We start from the raw sequence: 17715 nt of genomic DNA, 5'->3' as shown, positions 1-17715 counted from the left end.
CACCCCCCCCTCAGAGCCCTACACTTGCCTGAAGACTCCTCAGCAAAGCCCCATGGGCGGCCAAAACGCCCGCTCGCCCCCTCCCCCAGCCTCGCAGGCAGGGAAGAACCGTACAGCCAGTGCCACCTGCCAACTCGGGAGGCCAGTTTGTAACAGAACCCCCCCCAGTCACCCAGAGGTCAGCCTGCAGGAGACACAACACCGGCCCGGCGGTGATGCGCAGGGCCCCGGGAGAGCTCACCCGCCCTCTCCCCGCGGCCACAGCCCGCCTCACGCCGCCGGCAGGGCCACCAAGCCCCCCCTGCGCCCACCCCCCTTCACCACACACCGCCCCCCCCCCGCCCCCCGCCGCGGCTTCGCCCCCACAGCCGCCACCACAACCCCCCGGCCGGCGGCGGGCGCTCGGGCCCGGTCCCCGCCGCTCCTTGCCGTGCCAGGTACGGCCCCTCGCCCCCCCCGCCAAAGCCCCCGCCTCGCCGTGACGGGAGCGAGCCCCGACACCCCCCCCCCGACACACACCGCCCCCCGCTCCCTTACCGTCTCCTCGGGGTCGATGTCGATGCGGAAGGTCTGCTGCTGCAGCGTCTTCAGCGTGATCTGCATGGCGGCGGCGGGCCGCCCGGCAGGCGAGCCGAGCCGAGCCGAGCCGAGCCGAGCCTTCCCCCGGGGTCCCCCCCCCCTGCGGAGGAGCAGCGTGAGGCGGCGCTAACGGCTCGGAGCGGCGGTTGAACGCCGTTGGGGGGGGGGGGGGGGAGGCGGTGTGAGGGGTAACGGTGACGAGGGGCGGGGGGCGCCGCAGCCAAGGCGGGAGGGAGGGAGGGCAGAGTGCGCCTGCGCAGTGTGTTGCTGGGGAGAGAGGGGAGGGGGAGGGTGACGCGCATGCGCAGTCGGCCCCACTGGGTGGTGCCGGAGTTTGCCCGCCACAAGGCTGCGCATGCGCAGTGGGGGGTGGTGGCAGTCAGCGGAGGGACGTCGTCGGTTGGCGTGAGGGGCTGGGAGGTGCCGTATGCCTGCGCGTGTGTGACAAACTTTTTAAAAGACTGATGTCTTTTCTGCGTGTTTAAATTGAAGTGTGTACATTCGTGACGAGCCGTACCGTGTGCTCTCTTCAGAAAAGTAGGCTGGTTCTTATCACAGCTTTTACAGCTGGTGTTTGTGAGGTGTTAGTGAGGCTTTCCAGAAGTTTCCATCGTCCTGTCAGCGTTAGCATCCCACATTAGCTTAATCCAGGCGCACAGACACCCAGCCCAGGTGAGTTGTTCCCTCAAAATGGTGAAAAGAAAGGGACAGTGTAGCACCTGAACTCTGCTAGCACCACTTTTAATAGTTATTGCTCCCATGTGATGAGTTATTAACCTCTGTTTCCCTAATATTCCTCAGGCAGTGAAGAGAACCCGGCCACAAGGAACACAAAGTTGAGGCAGCTATACAGGTGAACAGAGGTAATGGCCCCGATCTCAACGAGGCGATCGGCCCCGGGGCAGACGCGTTCTGCAGCGGACCGGGGGATCGAGGCGGGCAGGGCTTTTTCTCGGCACCGAGGCCGGCCACTCGAGGCAGCTGAGGGAGCCGCCGGGGCCCGGCAGCCGTCGTGAGGGAGCCTGACGAGGCGCGGGCGGAGCCAGCAGCGCACTCCCCCCTCCCCCCCCCCTCCCCCCTTTCCCCTCCCCGCTGCGTCCAAAGGCAGTCCCTAGGGAAGGCGGCGAGCAGGGCGGGGCGCGGCAGGGCGAGCAGGGAGGGCCCCTCGCCGCTCTTTTGCAGCGGTGTTTTTCATCGGTGCTTGTAACCAGTTCGTGAAGAGCCCAGCCGAGGTATCAACCAGGCAGAAAACCATGGCCTCTGCATCTCTTGCGGCCTCTCCAGCCACAGCTACCGATGTGGCTACTCAGATGGAGGGCTCAGGGAAACACGCAGCCGTCCAGGTCTTGGGCTGCAGGGTGTGCCCAAGTCTGCTGTCGGTATCTGACAGCAGCAGCGATGGGTATGCCTGTGGGAGGTGTGCCCAGGTTGAAGAGCTGCTCAGCCAGGTAGCGGAGCTTCGGAAGGAGGTGAGTAGGCTCAGGAACATCAGGGAGTCAGAGAGGGAAATTGACTGGTGGAAGGGTATTCTGCCCTCTCTGAGACAGACTCAGGAGCCAGCCACAGCACAAATGTCTCCTGGTACACCAAAGACAAAAATTCCCTCATCCCGCCAGGCAGCAGGAGGGGACGTAGGCCAAGGGGGGGAATGGAGTCAGGCTCCTGCTCGGGGTGGTAGGCGAACCCTGACCCTACCCACCTCACCTTCCCATCTACCCTTATATAACAGGTATGAGGGTCTAGAACACGACAGTCAAAACAGCGAAGTACACGAAAGCCTGTCCCAGTTGGAGAGGGTGCCTAAGGCAAGGCAGCTTACCCCCCGCATTGCTACATCCTCTGTCAAAAAAGAAAGAAGGGTTATTGTCATGGCGGTCTCCCTTCTGAAAGGGACAGAGGGCCCAATATGCCAACCAGACCCAACCCACAGGGAAGTCTGTTGCCTCCCTGTGGCTCGGGTGAGAGACATTGCTAAGAAAGTCACTTGCCTGGTACAGCCCACCGACTACTACCCGCTACCGGTTTTTCAGGCTGGTAATGACGAGGTAGCAAGGAGAAGTCCGAGAGTGATCAAAAGGGACTTCAGGGCTTTAGGGTGACTAGTTAAAGGATCAGGGGCACAGGTCATGTTTGCCTCTGTCCTTCTGATAGGAGGGATCAATGTTGACAGGCACATCTGGCGCATCAAAACGTGACTTTGAGACTGGTGCCACCAGCAGAACTTTCAGCTTGTTGATCACAGGAAGGTCTCCGTGACACCAGGCCTGCTGGCACCAGATGGGATGCGCCTCTCTCAGAGGGGGAAAAGGATTTTTGCCCAGAAGTTAGTGGGGCTGACAGATAGGGCTTTAAACTAGAGTTGAAGGGGGAAGGGGGAAAGGGTTAAAACTGGGCCCACTGGTGATAAGCTAAGGGATGGTGCCCTAGAATCAGAGGGACCGTGGGCTAGTGAGGTCCTTTGGTCTGCTCCACGAGGTGCTGCGTCCAATGAAGCACATTTGAAGTGCTTCTACGCAAACGCACACAGTATGAGGGATAAAGTGGATGAGCTAGAAGTCTTGGCCCAGTCCCACAGCTACGACATCATCGGCATAAGCGAAACCTGTTGGGATGAGTCCTGTGACTGGTGTGTTGCAATGGACGGTTACAGGGTCCTCAGGAGGGACAGGCAGGGCAGGCGAGGCGGTGGGGTGGTGCTGTACATAAAGGAGGGGCTGGACTGTGTGCAGCTTGCCGTTGGTGATGGCAAAGTTGAGAGCCTCCGGGTAAGGATAAAGTGACACGCAAATAAAGGGGATGTCGTCGTGGGAGTCTGTTACAGACCACTTAGCCAGGACAACCATGCCGATAAATTATTCTTTGAGGAACTAAGAAATACCTTGAGATCAACTCCCCTTGTCCTTATGGGGGACTTCAACTTGCCAGATGTCAACTGGGATCAACACATGGCCGACACGAGCAAGTCCAGGAGGTTCCTAAAGCACCTCTATGATAGCTTCTCGGTGCAGGTGCTAAGAGAGCCAACTAGGAAAGGTGCCCTCCTAGATCTGTTGCTGGAGAACAGAGAGGGTCTTATGGGAGACGTGGCAATTGGTGGCCGTCTTGGTCATAGTGACCATGAAGTGGTTGAGTGTAAAATTTTTGGTGAGAGGAGGAAAACTGCCACCAAAATTTCAGCCCAGCATATGGGGAGAGCAGACTTCAGGCTGTTCAGGGAACTAGTTAGCAAGGTCCCCTGGGAAACTGCTTTTGAAGGCATTGGCGTCCATCAGGGCTGGTCAGTCTTTAAGCCCTGCCTCCTAAAAGCACAGGATCAGGCAATTCCAAAATATCGCAAGTCAAGCAGGCGGCGCAGTAGGCTGGCTTGGATGACCACGGATCTTCTTCTGGAGCTTAGGCGAAAAAAGAAACTACGGCTGTTGGAAGCAGGGTTAGGCAACATGGAAGGACTACAGGGATGCTGTTCACATTTGTAGGGAGAAAATTCGTGCGGCCAAAGCCCAACTAGAGTTGAAGCTGGCCAAGTCTGTGGGAGACAATAAAAAGTTTTTTTTTAGATATGTGAACAGAAAAAGAACCAAAGAAAACATAGGTCCGCTACTTGTTGGGGACGGTCACCTCACAGCCAAGGACATAGGCAAAGCAGAGACGTTTAATGCCTTCTTTGCCTCTGTCTTCAATGCCGATGATGGGCTTCGGGACCCAGGGTACCCTGAGCTGGAGGACCATGACAGTGGGAATGACAAACTCCCAACCCACCCTGAACGTGTGCAGGATTTGCTGCTCCACCTGGATCCATATAAGTCCACGGGTCCGGATGGGATTCATCCCAGGGTGCTTAAAGAGCTGGCTGACATCATCGTGGGACCTCTCTCAATTATTTTTCAACGGTGTTGGGAATCTGGAAAGGTCCCACTTGAGTAGAAGCTGGCAAATGTTATACCAATTTTCAAGAAGGGCAGGAAAGAGGACCCTGGTAACTACAGGTCTGTCAGTCTCACATCAGTGCCTGGTAAAATTATGGAGCAGTTTTATCCTGGGAGTTATTGAAGTGCACCTGGGAGACAATGCAGTCATCGGTCCCAGGCAACATGGGTTCATGAGGGATAGGTCCTGTTTGACAGATTTTATTTCCTTTTATGATAAGATCACCCATCTAGTCGATCAAGGGAAACCAGCTGATGTGATCTTTTTGGACTTCAGCAAAGCTTTTGACACGGTCTCCCATAGGATCCTACTGGACAAAATGTCCAGCATACAGCTAAACAAAAACATCATACGATGGGTGAGCAATTGGCTGAGGGGCAGGGCTCAAAGGGTTGTGGTAAATGGGGCCACATCGGGCTGGTGGATGGTCACTAGTGGGGTCCCTCAAGGCTCCATTTTAGGGCCAGTCCTCTTCAATGTTTCTATAAATGATTTGGATGTAGGACTAGAAGGTGTATTGAGCAAATTTGCTGACGACACCAAACTTGGAGGAGTGGTGGACTCGGCTGAGCGTGGAAAGGCCTTGCAGAGAGATCTGGACAGATTGGAGAGCTGGGCGATCACCAACCACATGAAGTTCAACAAAAGCAAGTGCCGGGTCCCGCACCTGGGACGGAGCAACCCTGGCTATACGTACAGACTGGGCAATGAGACGCTGGAGAGCAGCCCCGCAGAGAGAGATCTGGGGGTTGTGGTTGACAGCAAGCTGAATATGAGCCAGCAGTGTGCCCTGGCAGCCAGGAGGGCCAACTGTACCCTGGGGTGCATCAAGCACAGCATTGCTAGTCGGTCGAGGGAAGCGATTGTCCCGCTCTACTCTGCGCTGGCACGGCCTCACCTCGAGCACTGTGTGCAGTTCTGGGCACCACAGTACAAAAAGGACATTAAACTGTTGGAGAGTGTCCAGAGGAGGGCGACGAAGATGGTGAAGGGCCTAGAGGGGAAGACGTATGAGGAGTGGCTGAGGTCACTGGGCCTGTTCAGTCTGGAGAAAAGGAGGCTGAGGGGGGACCTCATTGCGGTCTACAACTTCCTTGCGAGGGGGAGTGGAGGGGCAGGCGCTGACCTATTCTCCTTAATCACCCGTGATAGGACCCGCGGGAACGGTGTTAAGCTGTGACGGGAGGTTCAGGCTGGACATCAGGAAGGGGTTCTTCACCAAGAAGGTGGTCGCACACTGGAACAGGCTCCCCAGGGATGGAGTCACTGCACCAAGCCTGTTGGAGTTTAAGAAGAGTTTGTACTGTGCACTTAGTCACATGGTCTAAAATTTTGGGTAGACCTGTGTGGTGCCAGGAGTTGGACTTGATGATCCTTATGGGTCCCTTCCAACTCGGGATATTCTATGATTTCTTACAGCTGTTTTCATCACTATTTATGGGGCATTACAAAGCATTTCCTTGGTAACCATGGCTGTCTTTTTCTGGCCAAAGAGGATGCAAATACTTGGTGAACATGGTAGTGTAATGTAATTGAACCCCAAATTTCTGATTGTCATATAATGCTTTGAGAAGTTCTAGTTGGCTGCTTTGTTAGTGTAATTTTTTCAACAAAAATCGTGCTTTAATTCTTTACTACAGTAAACTTGGCTTCACAGTAATTTCTTACTGGAAGCACAGCCGAGCAGAGGCCAGCTAGGCTGCGTTGCAGTGCAAAGGAAAAGGGGGAGACACCTCTCCCTCCTCTGGAGTATGAATGTGTACATGTGTTACACGCACAGGTGGTGGTGCTGCTGCTGTCATCATCCACCTCAGGCTCTGACATGCAGCTGCTAGCCAGCCAAAGCCTCTTAGAGCTTTCGCAATCAAAAAGAAACTGCTGACTGTTGCTAGTAGGAATCCAGTATTCTTTGCAGCACAGAGTAACTTGCTTGCATTGCAAGGAGAGCCATTCAGAAGTAGAGGCATGAGATAAAATACCACTTGCTATTTTTTGCATGGCTGTTTACAACCAAAAATACACTGGGTGCTCACTTTCACTATTGCCTTGACACCAGATCTAGTTTAGTACTTTGCTGATAAAATAAAAGGGATTTTTAGTTTCAACTTCTCATTCAGCAGCTCAACCTACATTGTGCTGAGCTTCATGAGAAAATGTACCTTGTGCTGCGGAGTTGTATTGGTTTCACTACTCTTTTCTACTCAGAATATAATGAAAGTAAACTACTCATATTTTCATTTTTGTGGTTGCTGGTTGCAGTGTGAAACAGTTCTGCGCAGTTTGTGGTGGGGCAAGGGTTCGTTTATACGTAGGCTGTTCAGTTCTGCTCTGACAGCTTGTGAGAGCCTTAACATTACTGTGAAGCAGCTCCAAAGGCTGTGAACTGCTAAGGATGAAGTTTTTCATGACTGTTTATTTGAGTTTTGAGCAAAGAGAATGAAGAAAAAAAGCCGTGATTTTAGTCCCCCTGCTGAATCATACAGGGACTTAGGACGACTCATTCTGTGGTGGGTAATTGTCCTGTGTTCAAACTGGCATATCACACTTACCAAATTTTTTGTGCTGACTTGGTTGGCATGCGAGCCTCTTCTTTGCAAATAACAAAACTCATATTGATTAGAAAGAGATGTACAATGGAGCCTAAAAGTTAGAAAGAGTTTTTGGTGGCAAATGCACACAGTGATTATTTTTTGTTTTTCAAAACTGGATTTTCTTTTCCAAGTAACTTGATCTCCACCATATGGTTTTGTCCTTCTCAGTTCTCTTCTGTTGCCGTTGATTCCCTAGTAACTACTTTGATGTTACTCTTTCATGTCTCCCAAATGGAGGTATATTGTTTTCATGTCTTACAAGTTACTAAGTGAAACCAAAATATGTTAGGGGAGATAACTGGAAAGTATTTGTGTCTCTATTATACCTTTACCTACAGTCCAATTTTATTTACGTAACCCCATCGCATCTGGAAGCTGAAAAGATACGTACATGTAAGCCCCTGCAGAGACAGGGATGTTAGTCACCACTGTCCCTTTTTGACTGGAACAGCTATCCAAAGCTTAGGGTCTTGCTGGTAGTTTATCTGACTGCGTACACATGATGTGGAGCCTGAATTAGCTAGCAGCTGGCGTCTGTGATTTCCCAGGTCTTTCTCCATTGTGTTACTTTTAATGGAAAAAGAATTTGGCAGCTGAGACAGTAAACAGGACTGATGCAAACCTGCATACTTACAGAGAGTGTGCAAGGTCCTGATTCTCTGAGCTACTGGTGGCCCAGTAAAAATAGTATCACCATTGCTGGTAACAGACCACAGTCCTGCTAGCTTTGTCAGGCCTAAGGAGCAGGGCCTGTTAGGCTTGGCAACTTATCAGAACGTGCTTTGGGAAAAGAAGCTTTGTAATGAGTGTCTCATGTTACGGTGTGGAGTTTAAGGCAGTAGCAAAGGCCTTGAAAACATGGATGTAGTCTGAAAGAGTATGCCCAAGGATCTATAAAAATCACTTAAATGCAGTTACCAGTCAGGAAGTATAGCCTTGAGCTAAGAAAAACTGCTGTAAGTATCATAAAGAGGAAAAAAAATAAAAAAGAAGGAAGAAGCTAAGCAGGAGAAAGGCTGAGCAACAGGATAACACACCTGGCAACCTGGGGAAGTAACACCTTCAAACAGTGCACAGCATGAGGTCCAGCAGGCAGAGGCCTAAGGCTAAGAACTTGCTTAGAGAGTCAAAAATCTTAGGGTAAGATCTCACCACAGGGTGTGCTACGCACACCAGTCCTAAGCTGTCAGCATACTCCTGGCTTCAAGGACCCTGACTGTTACAGATCTTTAGGCCCAACAGCATTATCCAGCACTGTGCAAATTGAGATCAGTGTGAGTACCACTATATGTTTTCACCTCAAATTCTGTGTATTTCACCTTTTTAACTGCGAAAAAGTCCCTATTACATGTTACTGCAGTCTAGCTGGTTACTCTTGGTAAAAGGCACTGTGTTTCCTCTTGGACACATATGAACAGATACTTTTATCAGTCGCCACTGCCTGGTAAATCAGTGCATTCAGTCTCTGCAATGATTTGCATTAAGTACCTAGACCCTGTTGCCTGGGTCATCACGCTGTCATAGATAACTGTATTTTATTAAGGCTGTCAATCATTATTTACATTACCATAATTTTTACAAGTCCTGGAGTAGGTGAACCATTACTTAGATTCCAGTTTGCAGGGATTGATACAGCATAAAGTAATTTACCCTTAATCTAATTTTACATGTGCTCTGGAGGTTTATCTGTCTCCTGATGGCAGCGTATTTCTTTTGCAACAGCAATGATTTTGATGTTTTTCCTTGAGAGGCCTGTACCCATGAAGCTGCTTCTAACCTTCCACAGTCACTCATTTCCACTCATTTATTCTAAAGACAACACTAAACCTGCTTCAGTGTTTGTCACAGTAGTGAAGCGCAGCTGTTCAGGTTAACCCAAGTTATTAGACCATGAGGTAATAGGCAGTGGCTGTGGGAGCACTGGTAACTCTCAGCAAGGTGGCAGCAACCTCTTCAGTTGCTAGCAGCTGCAGCCAGAAGAGGATCTGAATGTGACTTGGTTGGCCTTATCAGTGCCCTCTCACACATGGGTGCCTCAAGGTCTGAAAACGCTATCAAAAGGGACTGTAGCCTTCAGACTGAGAAATCCCACTCCAAAGCAGTGGTACTGCTTGAATGAGAGAATTGATTCGTGTGTGTTTTCAGCACCACACCCACAACCATGGAAATTCCCATTAGAGTTTCCATCAGCGCTGGGATACCCCAGATGTTAGCACTGGAGCGTGCACAGAAGCAGCTGTAGTTCATACATGCTAACGTGTGGGATGTATGAGATCAGAAGGAAGCCTAGTCTTTAGTATTAAATGGGGATTTAAATTTCGTATAAGTAGTGATTCATACTTAGGGTCTTTTAATTTGAAAGCAATTGCTTTTTTGTTGTTAACCTTTTAGCTTGATGGGTGCTCAAATAGCTGACAAGAATATTGGGAATTCACTGTAAAATAATAGCATGGCAAGTGCATTAGTCTATCTCCATGACAGGCTTATATATTTATTACACTAATTATGTGGGTGTAATAATTGCATTAGGAATATCTCAATGATATTTTCCATCGATAAAATCACTACCTAGCGCGTGGAAACTGACAAAAGACTTCTCAGGTGATTCAAATCCACAAGTTTGCCTTAAACATAACAATTTTTCTCACTCAATACGAAAACCTGTGATTATTTTTTTCTTTATTGAGTTTCAGCTGCAGTAAATACAGCAAGTATATTAACTTCCAAATTTGAAATCGTTAATTCATCCTACCCCATTTATTCAGGATGCAAAGGGTGAGAGGAGAAGTCACTTCAGGGAGTGTCTGCAAGGCATGCTGCCTCTGAAAGCTATTCCTAGGGCATTGCTTCCAACAGTCCAGCTTCACGCCAGCACTGTGCCTGCAGTTAGAATGTAATCTCTTCATATATAGTATTGGGTTTTGTTTATAGGCTCTCCTGTGGTCATATCAGTGTCACTTTGCTACTCCTGGATATGAGGTTTGCCAAGAAAGGCTGTGTGGGAGCTTGCAGTTGAATTCCAGGCTGCATACCACTTGATGCCCAAAGCATTTTAAAGCAAGTATCGTCTTCCTGGCTTGTAACAACCACAGCTAGTGGCTGTGGAAGCTTATACCACCAGTATCAGTGCCCAGAAGAGACTATTGACTGGGCATCAGAATTAAACTCTGTGCGTCTTTGTATGCACAAAGACTACTTGTCAATAAAGAGAGGGAGGCTTTGGATTCTACATTCTTCAAGAATATGGGGAAGTAAATGAAACCTTTTATCCATTAAAAGTTTATTATTTAATCACTGGTTTCTTTTGGAGCACTAGGCAACTGGAAGGGAAGGAAATAAGAATGATTTGGATATGACAAATGCCAGTGTATGTCTCTGAGGACAGTTAGCTGATGGCTGAGCCTGTTAGGAGGAAGGGCTATTCTGTCTGTAGGGAGATTTTACAACACTTCAGAGTACAGACTCTTTGCCAGCTATTTCAATATTTAGGCTTACTTTGAACTTCTGTCCCGTCTTTGTCCCTGTCTGTGCTGTAATAACAAGCACAAATGGAAGGCAGAAGCTGCATGTTGGCCTTCTGTAGTTCAGCAGAGCTGCTGTGAAAAGGCTAGACATCTGAATGCTTCCAAAGCAAGACCAATTATAGCATGAGACATTAGAATGCCAAATAATGTGTACACAAATAACGTGTACACAAATGCAGCCCATTGCTATTTCTGCAGTCGGACAATATCACAGTAAGGGTCTTCCCCGCTTCAGGGCTGGACTAAGCAGTTGTGGAATGGATTGCACTACAAAAAGCTCCCAGGGAAATGACATCAGAAATTGGCAACAATTAATCTAGAGTGTTGATTCCAAGAATAATATTTATCTGAAAAATAGTGAATCAAATCATGCCGGTCTAACTGGGCCTACTATGAATAAATTAGACCAGTTTATTTTTGTATGAGTCATTAATCATATTACAGTCATCACTGTGGTTATCTGAAAGTATTTTAATTTAATCAAAATACAGTTAAAACTCATTTAAACAAATTTGGCTTTAATTGTACTGCCTCACACACACATTAATCTTTTCTAGCATGGTGTGAAGAATTAGACACCAACATAGGTCTTTTTTTATGCATATCTGACTATGGATTTATGCATTTGTTAGTTTTGAGCATGCACTTTACAACAATTTGCTTCTATCCTTACTTTAGGATAAAAGAGAACAATATGCCATGCTCTATGGCTTCCGTGACAGTGTTTGTAGCTTGTACAGGCCACCTGCTGTGGTGTAACGTAACTGCTGCAGTGCATTGCTTTCCTGGCATATGCATAACCTAGCAGCTGGAGACTGTGAGCCCTCTGGACTCATCAGGAAATCGCTTTTATGTGTACCTACTCTGTACATTTCAAGCCATTTGTAAAATAATGCTAACTCCTAGGTCACAGAGACCACACCGTCACTGTTGTTTGCAGGGGCATGTGTGGTTTCTCTTCTGAACTTCTGATCAGAGTGCGGTCAAGAATGAATTCAGACCCTAATGCACTGAGCTTTGTTCAGCCAGGATTTGAAAACCTCCAAGGACAGAGACCCCACAGCCTCTCTGACTCCTGCTACTGTGCTTAATTATTCCCACAGTCATTTTTTCTTCTTTCTGTCTATGCTGAACCTCTCTAGTTTCAGGCAATATCACTGTCTCTTGCCCTCCTAACAGGCACTGCTGGGAAGAGCCCATCCCCATCTCCTTGATCCTTGATCATCCGTAGGCATGGGGATTTTGTTTGGTGCCCCAAAGCCTTCTCTGCTGCAGAAGGGCTGGACCTCATAGGGTTTGCAGAGCCCGGTTAAGGCCTCATGGGTACTGAGCAAAAGAGGGATCATTCCTGCCGCCCCCAGGGAGAAATATAGGGGACAATTCTTGAGAGCAGGATTAGGGCTGCCTTTGAACTGGCATGGGAAAAACCATGGGAGCCCAGAGGGCTGGCCAGTACAGCTAGAGTGTGGGGAGAGCTTGTGGGACTGTCACGCTGTCTGAAAGGCAGGCGTGAGGTTTTGTTGAACTCTTGCTGAATGAATTTGGAGATGTGTCATGGTTGGGGTGACCTGACAGAGCTCACGGAAAATACGGCCAAGGTTGCAGTGACTGGTGGGAAACCAATGCAGAGCACAAGATTAATGATGCTGGGGATGGAGTGGTCAGTGGCCCAAGACCGGGGCCAGAGCGCTGCCAGAGCGCTGCGGGGCGGGACGGCCCATTGTGATGGCTCCGAGCGATGCACTGTGAGAGCCTGGAGCGACGGATTGTGACTGCGTGGCCCTCGCTGCTCATATGCAGGCGCAGAGTCCCACCCCGCTGGCTAGTGCCAACACTCCGGCTGAGCGTTTACGCGAGGTCTGGAGTGAGGAGCAAGGTTGGCCTTGGTGCTGGTGTCGTGCCCTGGGAGTTGCTGAAGCAGCTCTCAGTGCCCTTCCCAGAGCCATCGGGGATTCTTCCGCGGTCCTGCCTCGTTCAGGCCGTCGGGAGACCCAAGAGGAGCGCTCGCAGCAGCAGAGGTGAGCATGGTGGGGACACCTTCCCCTGGGCCATGGGCAGCTGGAAGGTTTTCCTGCTTGGGGGGCCTGCACAACTCTTCCAGCCGCCCCCGGCTCAGCCGATGACCATGGCCTCTTCTCTGCCTTTTGCAGCGTGACACCTGCTGCTGCAGCGCCGGTGAGAGGGAGCGGCTCGTCATCGCAAGTTCTCCCCAGCTCACCTCAGCAGGCGGAGAGCATGGCCACGGCGCTGGACACCCGCTGTCCCATCTGTCTGGACAGCTGGGTGAACCCCAGCTATGTGGTGCCATGCCTCCACCGCTTCTGCTTTGCCTGCATCCAGCAGTGGGCTGAGACCAAGCCCGAGTGCCCCCTGTGCAAGGGGAGGGTGAGCTCCGTCGTGCACTCGGTGCAAGCCGATGACAGCTTCAAGGAAATCGTCATCCAACCACCTGTGGAGGCACCGATCATCATCCGCCTTAGAGGGAGAGTTTTCATCCGGTATCACACTGCAGCATTAGAAACACAGGCTGCAAGCCTGCTGCCCAGGCCTCTTGTGGGTGGTCTCCAGCCCCACATCTGGGCATCCCTCTTCAGGGAGCACCCAGCTCTGTTTCAGCCCCTGCTGCCCTGGCTGTGCCAGGAGCTGGGGCAGATGTTTGGGGATAATCACTGGGAAGCATCTGTGGTAGAGAACCTTGTTGTGTCTAACTTGAGCCTCTTTGGTTTGGATGAGGAGCCCCTGGTGCAGCTGCTGCAGCCTTTCCTGGAAAGGCGCACAGCAGAGTTTGTTCACCAGCTTATTATCATTGCTGTGGAGCAGTGCAATGAGGAGGCCCACCATCTGCTGGACAACCGTGCTGCTAGGGGACAGGTGGGCAGCTCTGCTGCCTCCCTGGAAGGGACTCCTGGCCTCAGAGTGGAGCAGTCCAGCAGCTCTGCTGTGTCCAGCCCAGGGGAGCTCATCATCAGCTTCTCAGATGCCTTTCCTGAGGGTCCTAGCGATCTCCCCTCCCCTCCCATTCCCACCTCCAGAGAGCAGGAAGAACCCCAAGAGATGTCAGAAGGTCCCTCCGCTTCCAGGCAGCGCAGTGAACCTGCCCTTGCGAGGCCCCGTCGTGGGCAGAAGAGGAGGACCAGCAGCAGAGCCTCATCACCACCCAACAAGAGGCCACGTCGTCATCTGTACTAGAAGGGTCCTCCAGAAGCTAGTGAAACCAGCTGGTCCAAGGGGACCAGGAGGCTTTCCTTAGTAATCTAGAAGTAATGGGCACATAAAACAAAGGCATTAAAATTACCTTATCAGTATATGGCTGCCAAGAGGACTTGCTTCATTCTTTCCCCAGGGACAGAAGTGAAGATGAGTGTCCTACAGTTCCACAGATCATCCCCTAGCCTTCTTTAAAGATGGGTGCAACACTTGGCCATCTCTAGTCTTTGGTGCCTCCCCCATGCTTCACAACCTTCCAAAGACGAGTGGCCTCACAGTGATATCAGGCAGCCCACTCGGCACCGTCAGACACATTCCATCAGTGCCAATGGATTTGTATGGCTTAAGTTTTGCTGTTGGAGCAAATAAAGCTCTACCTTGAGTTCCCAGTTTAGCCATGCCTGTCCTCTAATACATCTGTTTGTTTGTTTGTTTTCCTGAACATCAGGATGCACTGTTCTTGTTGTTGGAGAAGATCGTAAGTCATGATAGTTCTTTTGATCTTCTTTACCCTTCAGAGTTGGCTCCCCAAGAGCTGTTCCCCAGCTACCTCTTACATGAAGAAGCCAAAGCTGTCCCTCATGAGGTCCAGGGACTGTTTTGCTACTGCTGCAACTCACCTTCCTCACTCTCTACAGGATTTTGAGTTCCTCTGTATCAGGGTTACTATAAAGCTGCTATTGACCATCACAGGTCTGACCAGTTCCTCCATGCTCATGAGTTACAGATCCAAGACGGCATCACCGCAGGTTGGTGGATCCAGCATCTGTTACCCCTACTCTCCAGAAATCAGCCTGATATACTTTCCCTTGCAGCAGATGCCAGGCAGGTTGAAGATCGCCAGGAGAACTAATGTCAGTGACTGGAGACCAAGTCACGCCAGCCATATTGTAGTTCTGTGTCAAGCACAGGTGTTCTAGCTCAAACTTAGCAACTGGGAATATAAGAAGGCAGTACCAGGAGAATCTTTCTCAGGGGTCAGATATACTCCCTTAAAATATCTGAAAACAAAGTAAGATGGGATGTTTTGATGTTTGGTTCATTGGTTGGTTTTTGGTTTTTACTGTTTGTCATTATTGTTCAAGCAATAAAATATGTTCAGTCAGAAACTCTCTTCCTGTCTTACAGGTGAAGGTATTTTGGTGATCAATTTAAACCCATTTGCTGTTGGGCTAGCATGGCCTTCCAGCATTTCAGCATTCATACAGTATTCATGTACAGAAAGTACATGTAAGTACACTAAGTACTTAAAGAGATGTAAGTGTACCACTTCCCTTGGCTTTCATTTTGTGACTCTAAATATGCTGAACTTTTGTAGCTTTGCCTTCATTCCTCTGATTAGTTGTCCTTTCCCACGCCTGCTCAAAATTGATTTAATCTTCCTTGGACTTGAACTGTACCTCACACAAAACCTCATTCACAATTCGTGTCTTTTGTGGTGGTTTCAGCTGGGCAGCTGAGCTCCATTGCAACTGCTCTCTCACTCCCCCTCCTCAAAGGGAATGGGGGAGAAAATATGAAAAGGACTCAGAGGTTGAGATAAGGACACAGAGGTCACTCAACAGTTATTGTCATGGGCAAAACAGACTCAGCACAGGGAGATTAGAGAAATTCATTACCTATTACTAACAATCCAGAGAAGTGAGAAACAAAATAAACTAAAAACACCTGCCCACCATCCACCCTCTTCTACCTCCTCCCCCCTGAACAGAGTAGGGGAATGGGGGCTGTGGTCAGTCCCTGACACTTCATCTCTGCCGTTCCTTCTCAGTCCCTCCCTGCCCCTGCTCCCCATGGGGTCCCTCCCACGGGATGCCGTCCTTCCCGAACTGAGCCTGCGGGGGCTGCCCGCGGGCAGCAGCTCTTCAAGACCTGCTCCCACACGGCTCCGTACCACGGGGTCCATCCATCCCCCAGGAGCAAACTGCTCCAGCACGGGTCCCCCACGGGTGGGCGGCAGCTCCCCCCCAGACCCCCTGCTCCTGCGTGGGCTCCTCTCCAGGGGCTGCAGCTCCGGCCCGGGGCCTGCTCCCGCGGGGGCTCTCCATGGGCCGCAGCCTCCTCCAGGCCACATCCACCTGCTCCAGCGGGGGCTCCTCCACGGGGGGGCTGCAGCATGGAGATCTGCTCCGTGTGGGACCCGTGGGCTGCAGGGGGACAGCCTGCTCCACCAGGGGCCTCTCCCTGCACAGGCCGCAGGGGAACTGCTGCTGCCTGCCTGGAGCACCTCCTGCCCTCCTGCTGCACTCACCTGGGGGGCTGCAGGGCTGGTTCTTACTCCTTGCTCTCCCAGCTGCTGCTGCACAGCAGTGTTTTGTTTGTTTGTTTGTTTTTTCTTTTTAAATCTGCTTTCACAGGAATGCAAAGACCATCGCTTATTGGCCTGGCTCTGGCCAGCAGCAGGTCCATTTTGGAGTGGCTGGAGCTGGCTCTGCTCTGACATGGGGCAGCTGCTGGACTCTGCTCACAGAGACCACGCCTGCAGCCCCCCTGCTACTAAGCACTTCCCACAAAAACCCAGTACAATTGCTTACATTTATTTACTTTATTCCAGTTCTTGAAATCAGGTCTTTTTCCATGTGGACAGTGCCTGTAAACTTTGAGCTAGCCACAAAGTTTCTGCATGGTGTTTCCAGTTTTTGCAACACAGTCCTTAAAGGAAATTTTCAGTAAAATAGGTCCGAACAACAGTCCCTGAAGTATTTCTCTAATAACTTACTTCTGAGCTAATTGATGCTCTGTCATTACAGACCTCTCTGCAGCTCTTCTCCCTATAATCAGATTCTTACCTGCTGTACCATGGTGGTACTAATCACCATTTTCTCCAGAGTCACTAATTGTTTCTAAGATGACACCAAGTCACATGAATACTGTTTCTGCAGTGCTAAGAGGGTCAGCATAACATCCATTAGCTTGTGGTGACTCCTGGTACTCAAGACTATTTTTATGCAAATATGATGGAAGGTGGTATATCCTTGGATGTGATTGGAAGCACAGATTTTAGATTCCTTCACATGACTTGGGCTGAGTGATACTGTTGTGTCCAGGCACCCCCCTCACCTATAGATGGGTACACACACACACATCCCTGCTCTGCATTTCTACTGTCCCTTGTAAATTGTCATTTTTATTAACGCAGTCACAGAGATCCACATGTAAACTGTCACAGCAAGTGTTTAAATGCTAATGGGGCAGGAGGCTCACTAGGAGTGTGCCTTGCTTCATTAGGTGACTGAGAAGCATGCTCAGCACTGATTTTTTAGAAGAGATCTGTATGGCTTCTTAGCTGGCTGTAGTACACATTCCAGTTGAGCACTACTTACCAGCCAAATTTCAAGGTTCAGCAAGCAATTCTGCTGGGGCAGAAGGAGTAATTACACAACTGTGAAAGGCTGAAATGTGAAACAGATGGACAGATTGTTCCTTCTCCCTGCCAGCCTTGGAGAGGAAAAAAAAAAATCAGCCTCTAGTTAAAAGCGAGCTCTCTTAGCTCGAAAGGACCTTTCCTCCCTCCTGAAGCCATGAACAGCAGTCCGGCACAGAAGACAACATTGAACACTTTAGTGTCAAACCTTTAGTTAATGCATTGTGATTCTGATATTCAGCTTATCATCAGGATTCCTGGCCTCACTGGGGCCAGTGCCAACACCAGGTAACGGTTCCTGTCCTAGGGTGCTGCTACAAACCTGAGTTATGCAAAGCACTCAGCACTCAGCGGATTGCCTGCTCAGCTGATGCTCAGGGTTGTGTCACTACCAAACTCCTCAGGTAAAGCCTTCTTCTAGTGCTAACTGAAGTAGGAATATGTAACATTTAATTCATGTGCCCTTTCCCATTACAGGTTTGGCCCTATTTCACATGACTGCTGGTACAATGAAATATGAAAA

At 50.0% G+C, this 17715-nt stretch overlaps 2 protein-coding genes across 4 annotated transcripts in view; one reads left to right on the top strand and one right to left on the bottom strand.

Annotated features, from left to right (window-relative positions):
- Positions 1–852, bottom strand: part of RAD23B (RAD23 homolog B, nucleotide excision repair protein) — a 41726-nt gene extending 40874 nt beyond the window's left edge. The window contains exon 1 of the mRNA XM_040540746.1: positions 538–852. Coding sequence (XP_040396680.1) covers positions 538–603 — 66 coding nt within the window. The 5' untranslated portion in view covers positions 604–852. The remainder of the gene's footprint in view (positions 1–537) is intronic.
- LOC121061624 (E3 ubiquitin-protein ligase Topors-like) lies at positions 839–14929 on the top strand. Of its 3 annotated transcripts, none has more exons than XM_040540748.1 (4): positions 839–1070; positions 1147–1251; positions 1381–1442; positions 12772–14929. In XM_040540748.1, the coding sequence occupies exon 4, from the start codon at positions 12857–12859 to the stop codon at positions 13808–13810; it is 954 nt and encodes a 317-aa protein (XP_040396682.1). In that variant the 5' UTR covers positions 839–1070; positions 1147–1251; positions 1381–1442; positions 12772–12856; the 3' UTR covers positions 13811–14929. The 3 variants fall into 3 exon arrangements, 2 of the variants coding, with proteins under 2 accessions (XP_040396682.1, XP_040396681.1); XM_040540747.1 differs by having other exon boundaries at positions 1138–1251; XR_005815184.1 differs by lacking the exon at positions 12772–14929 and adding an exon at positions 10029–12412 and having other exon boundaries at positions 839–1251.
- Positions 14930–17715: the final 2786 nt, after the last annotated feature.

Source organism: Cygnus olor, chromosome Z, assembly GCF_009769625.2.
Source record: "Cygnus olor isolate bCygOlo1 chromosome Z, bCygOlo1.pri.v2, whole genome shotgun sequence".
Classification (NCBI taxonomy): domain Eukaryota; kingdom Metazoa; phylum Chordata; class Aves; order Anseriformes; family Anatidae; genus Cygnus; species Cygnus olor.
The sequence above is the reverse complement of the archived record's forward strand: the minus strand, read 5'-3'. Positions and strand labels throughout refer to the sequence as shown.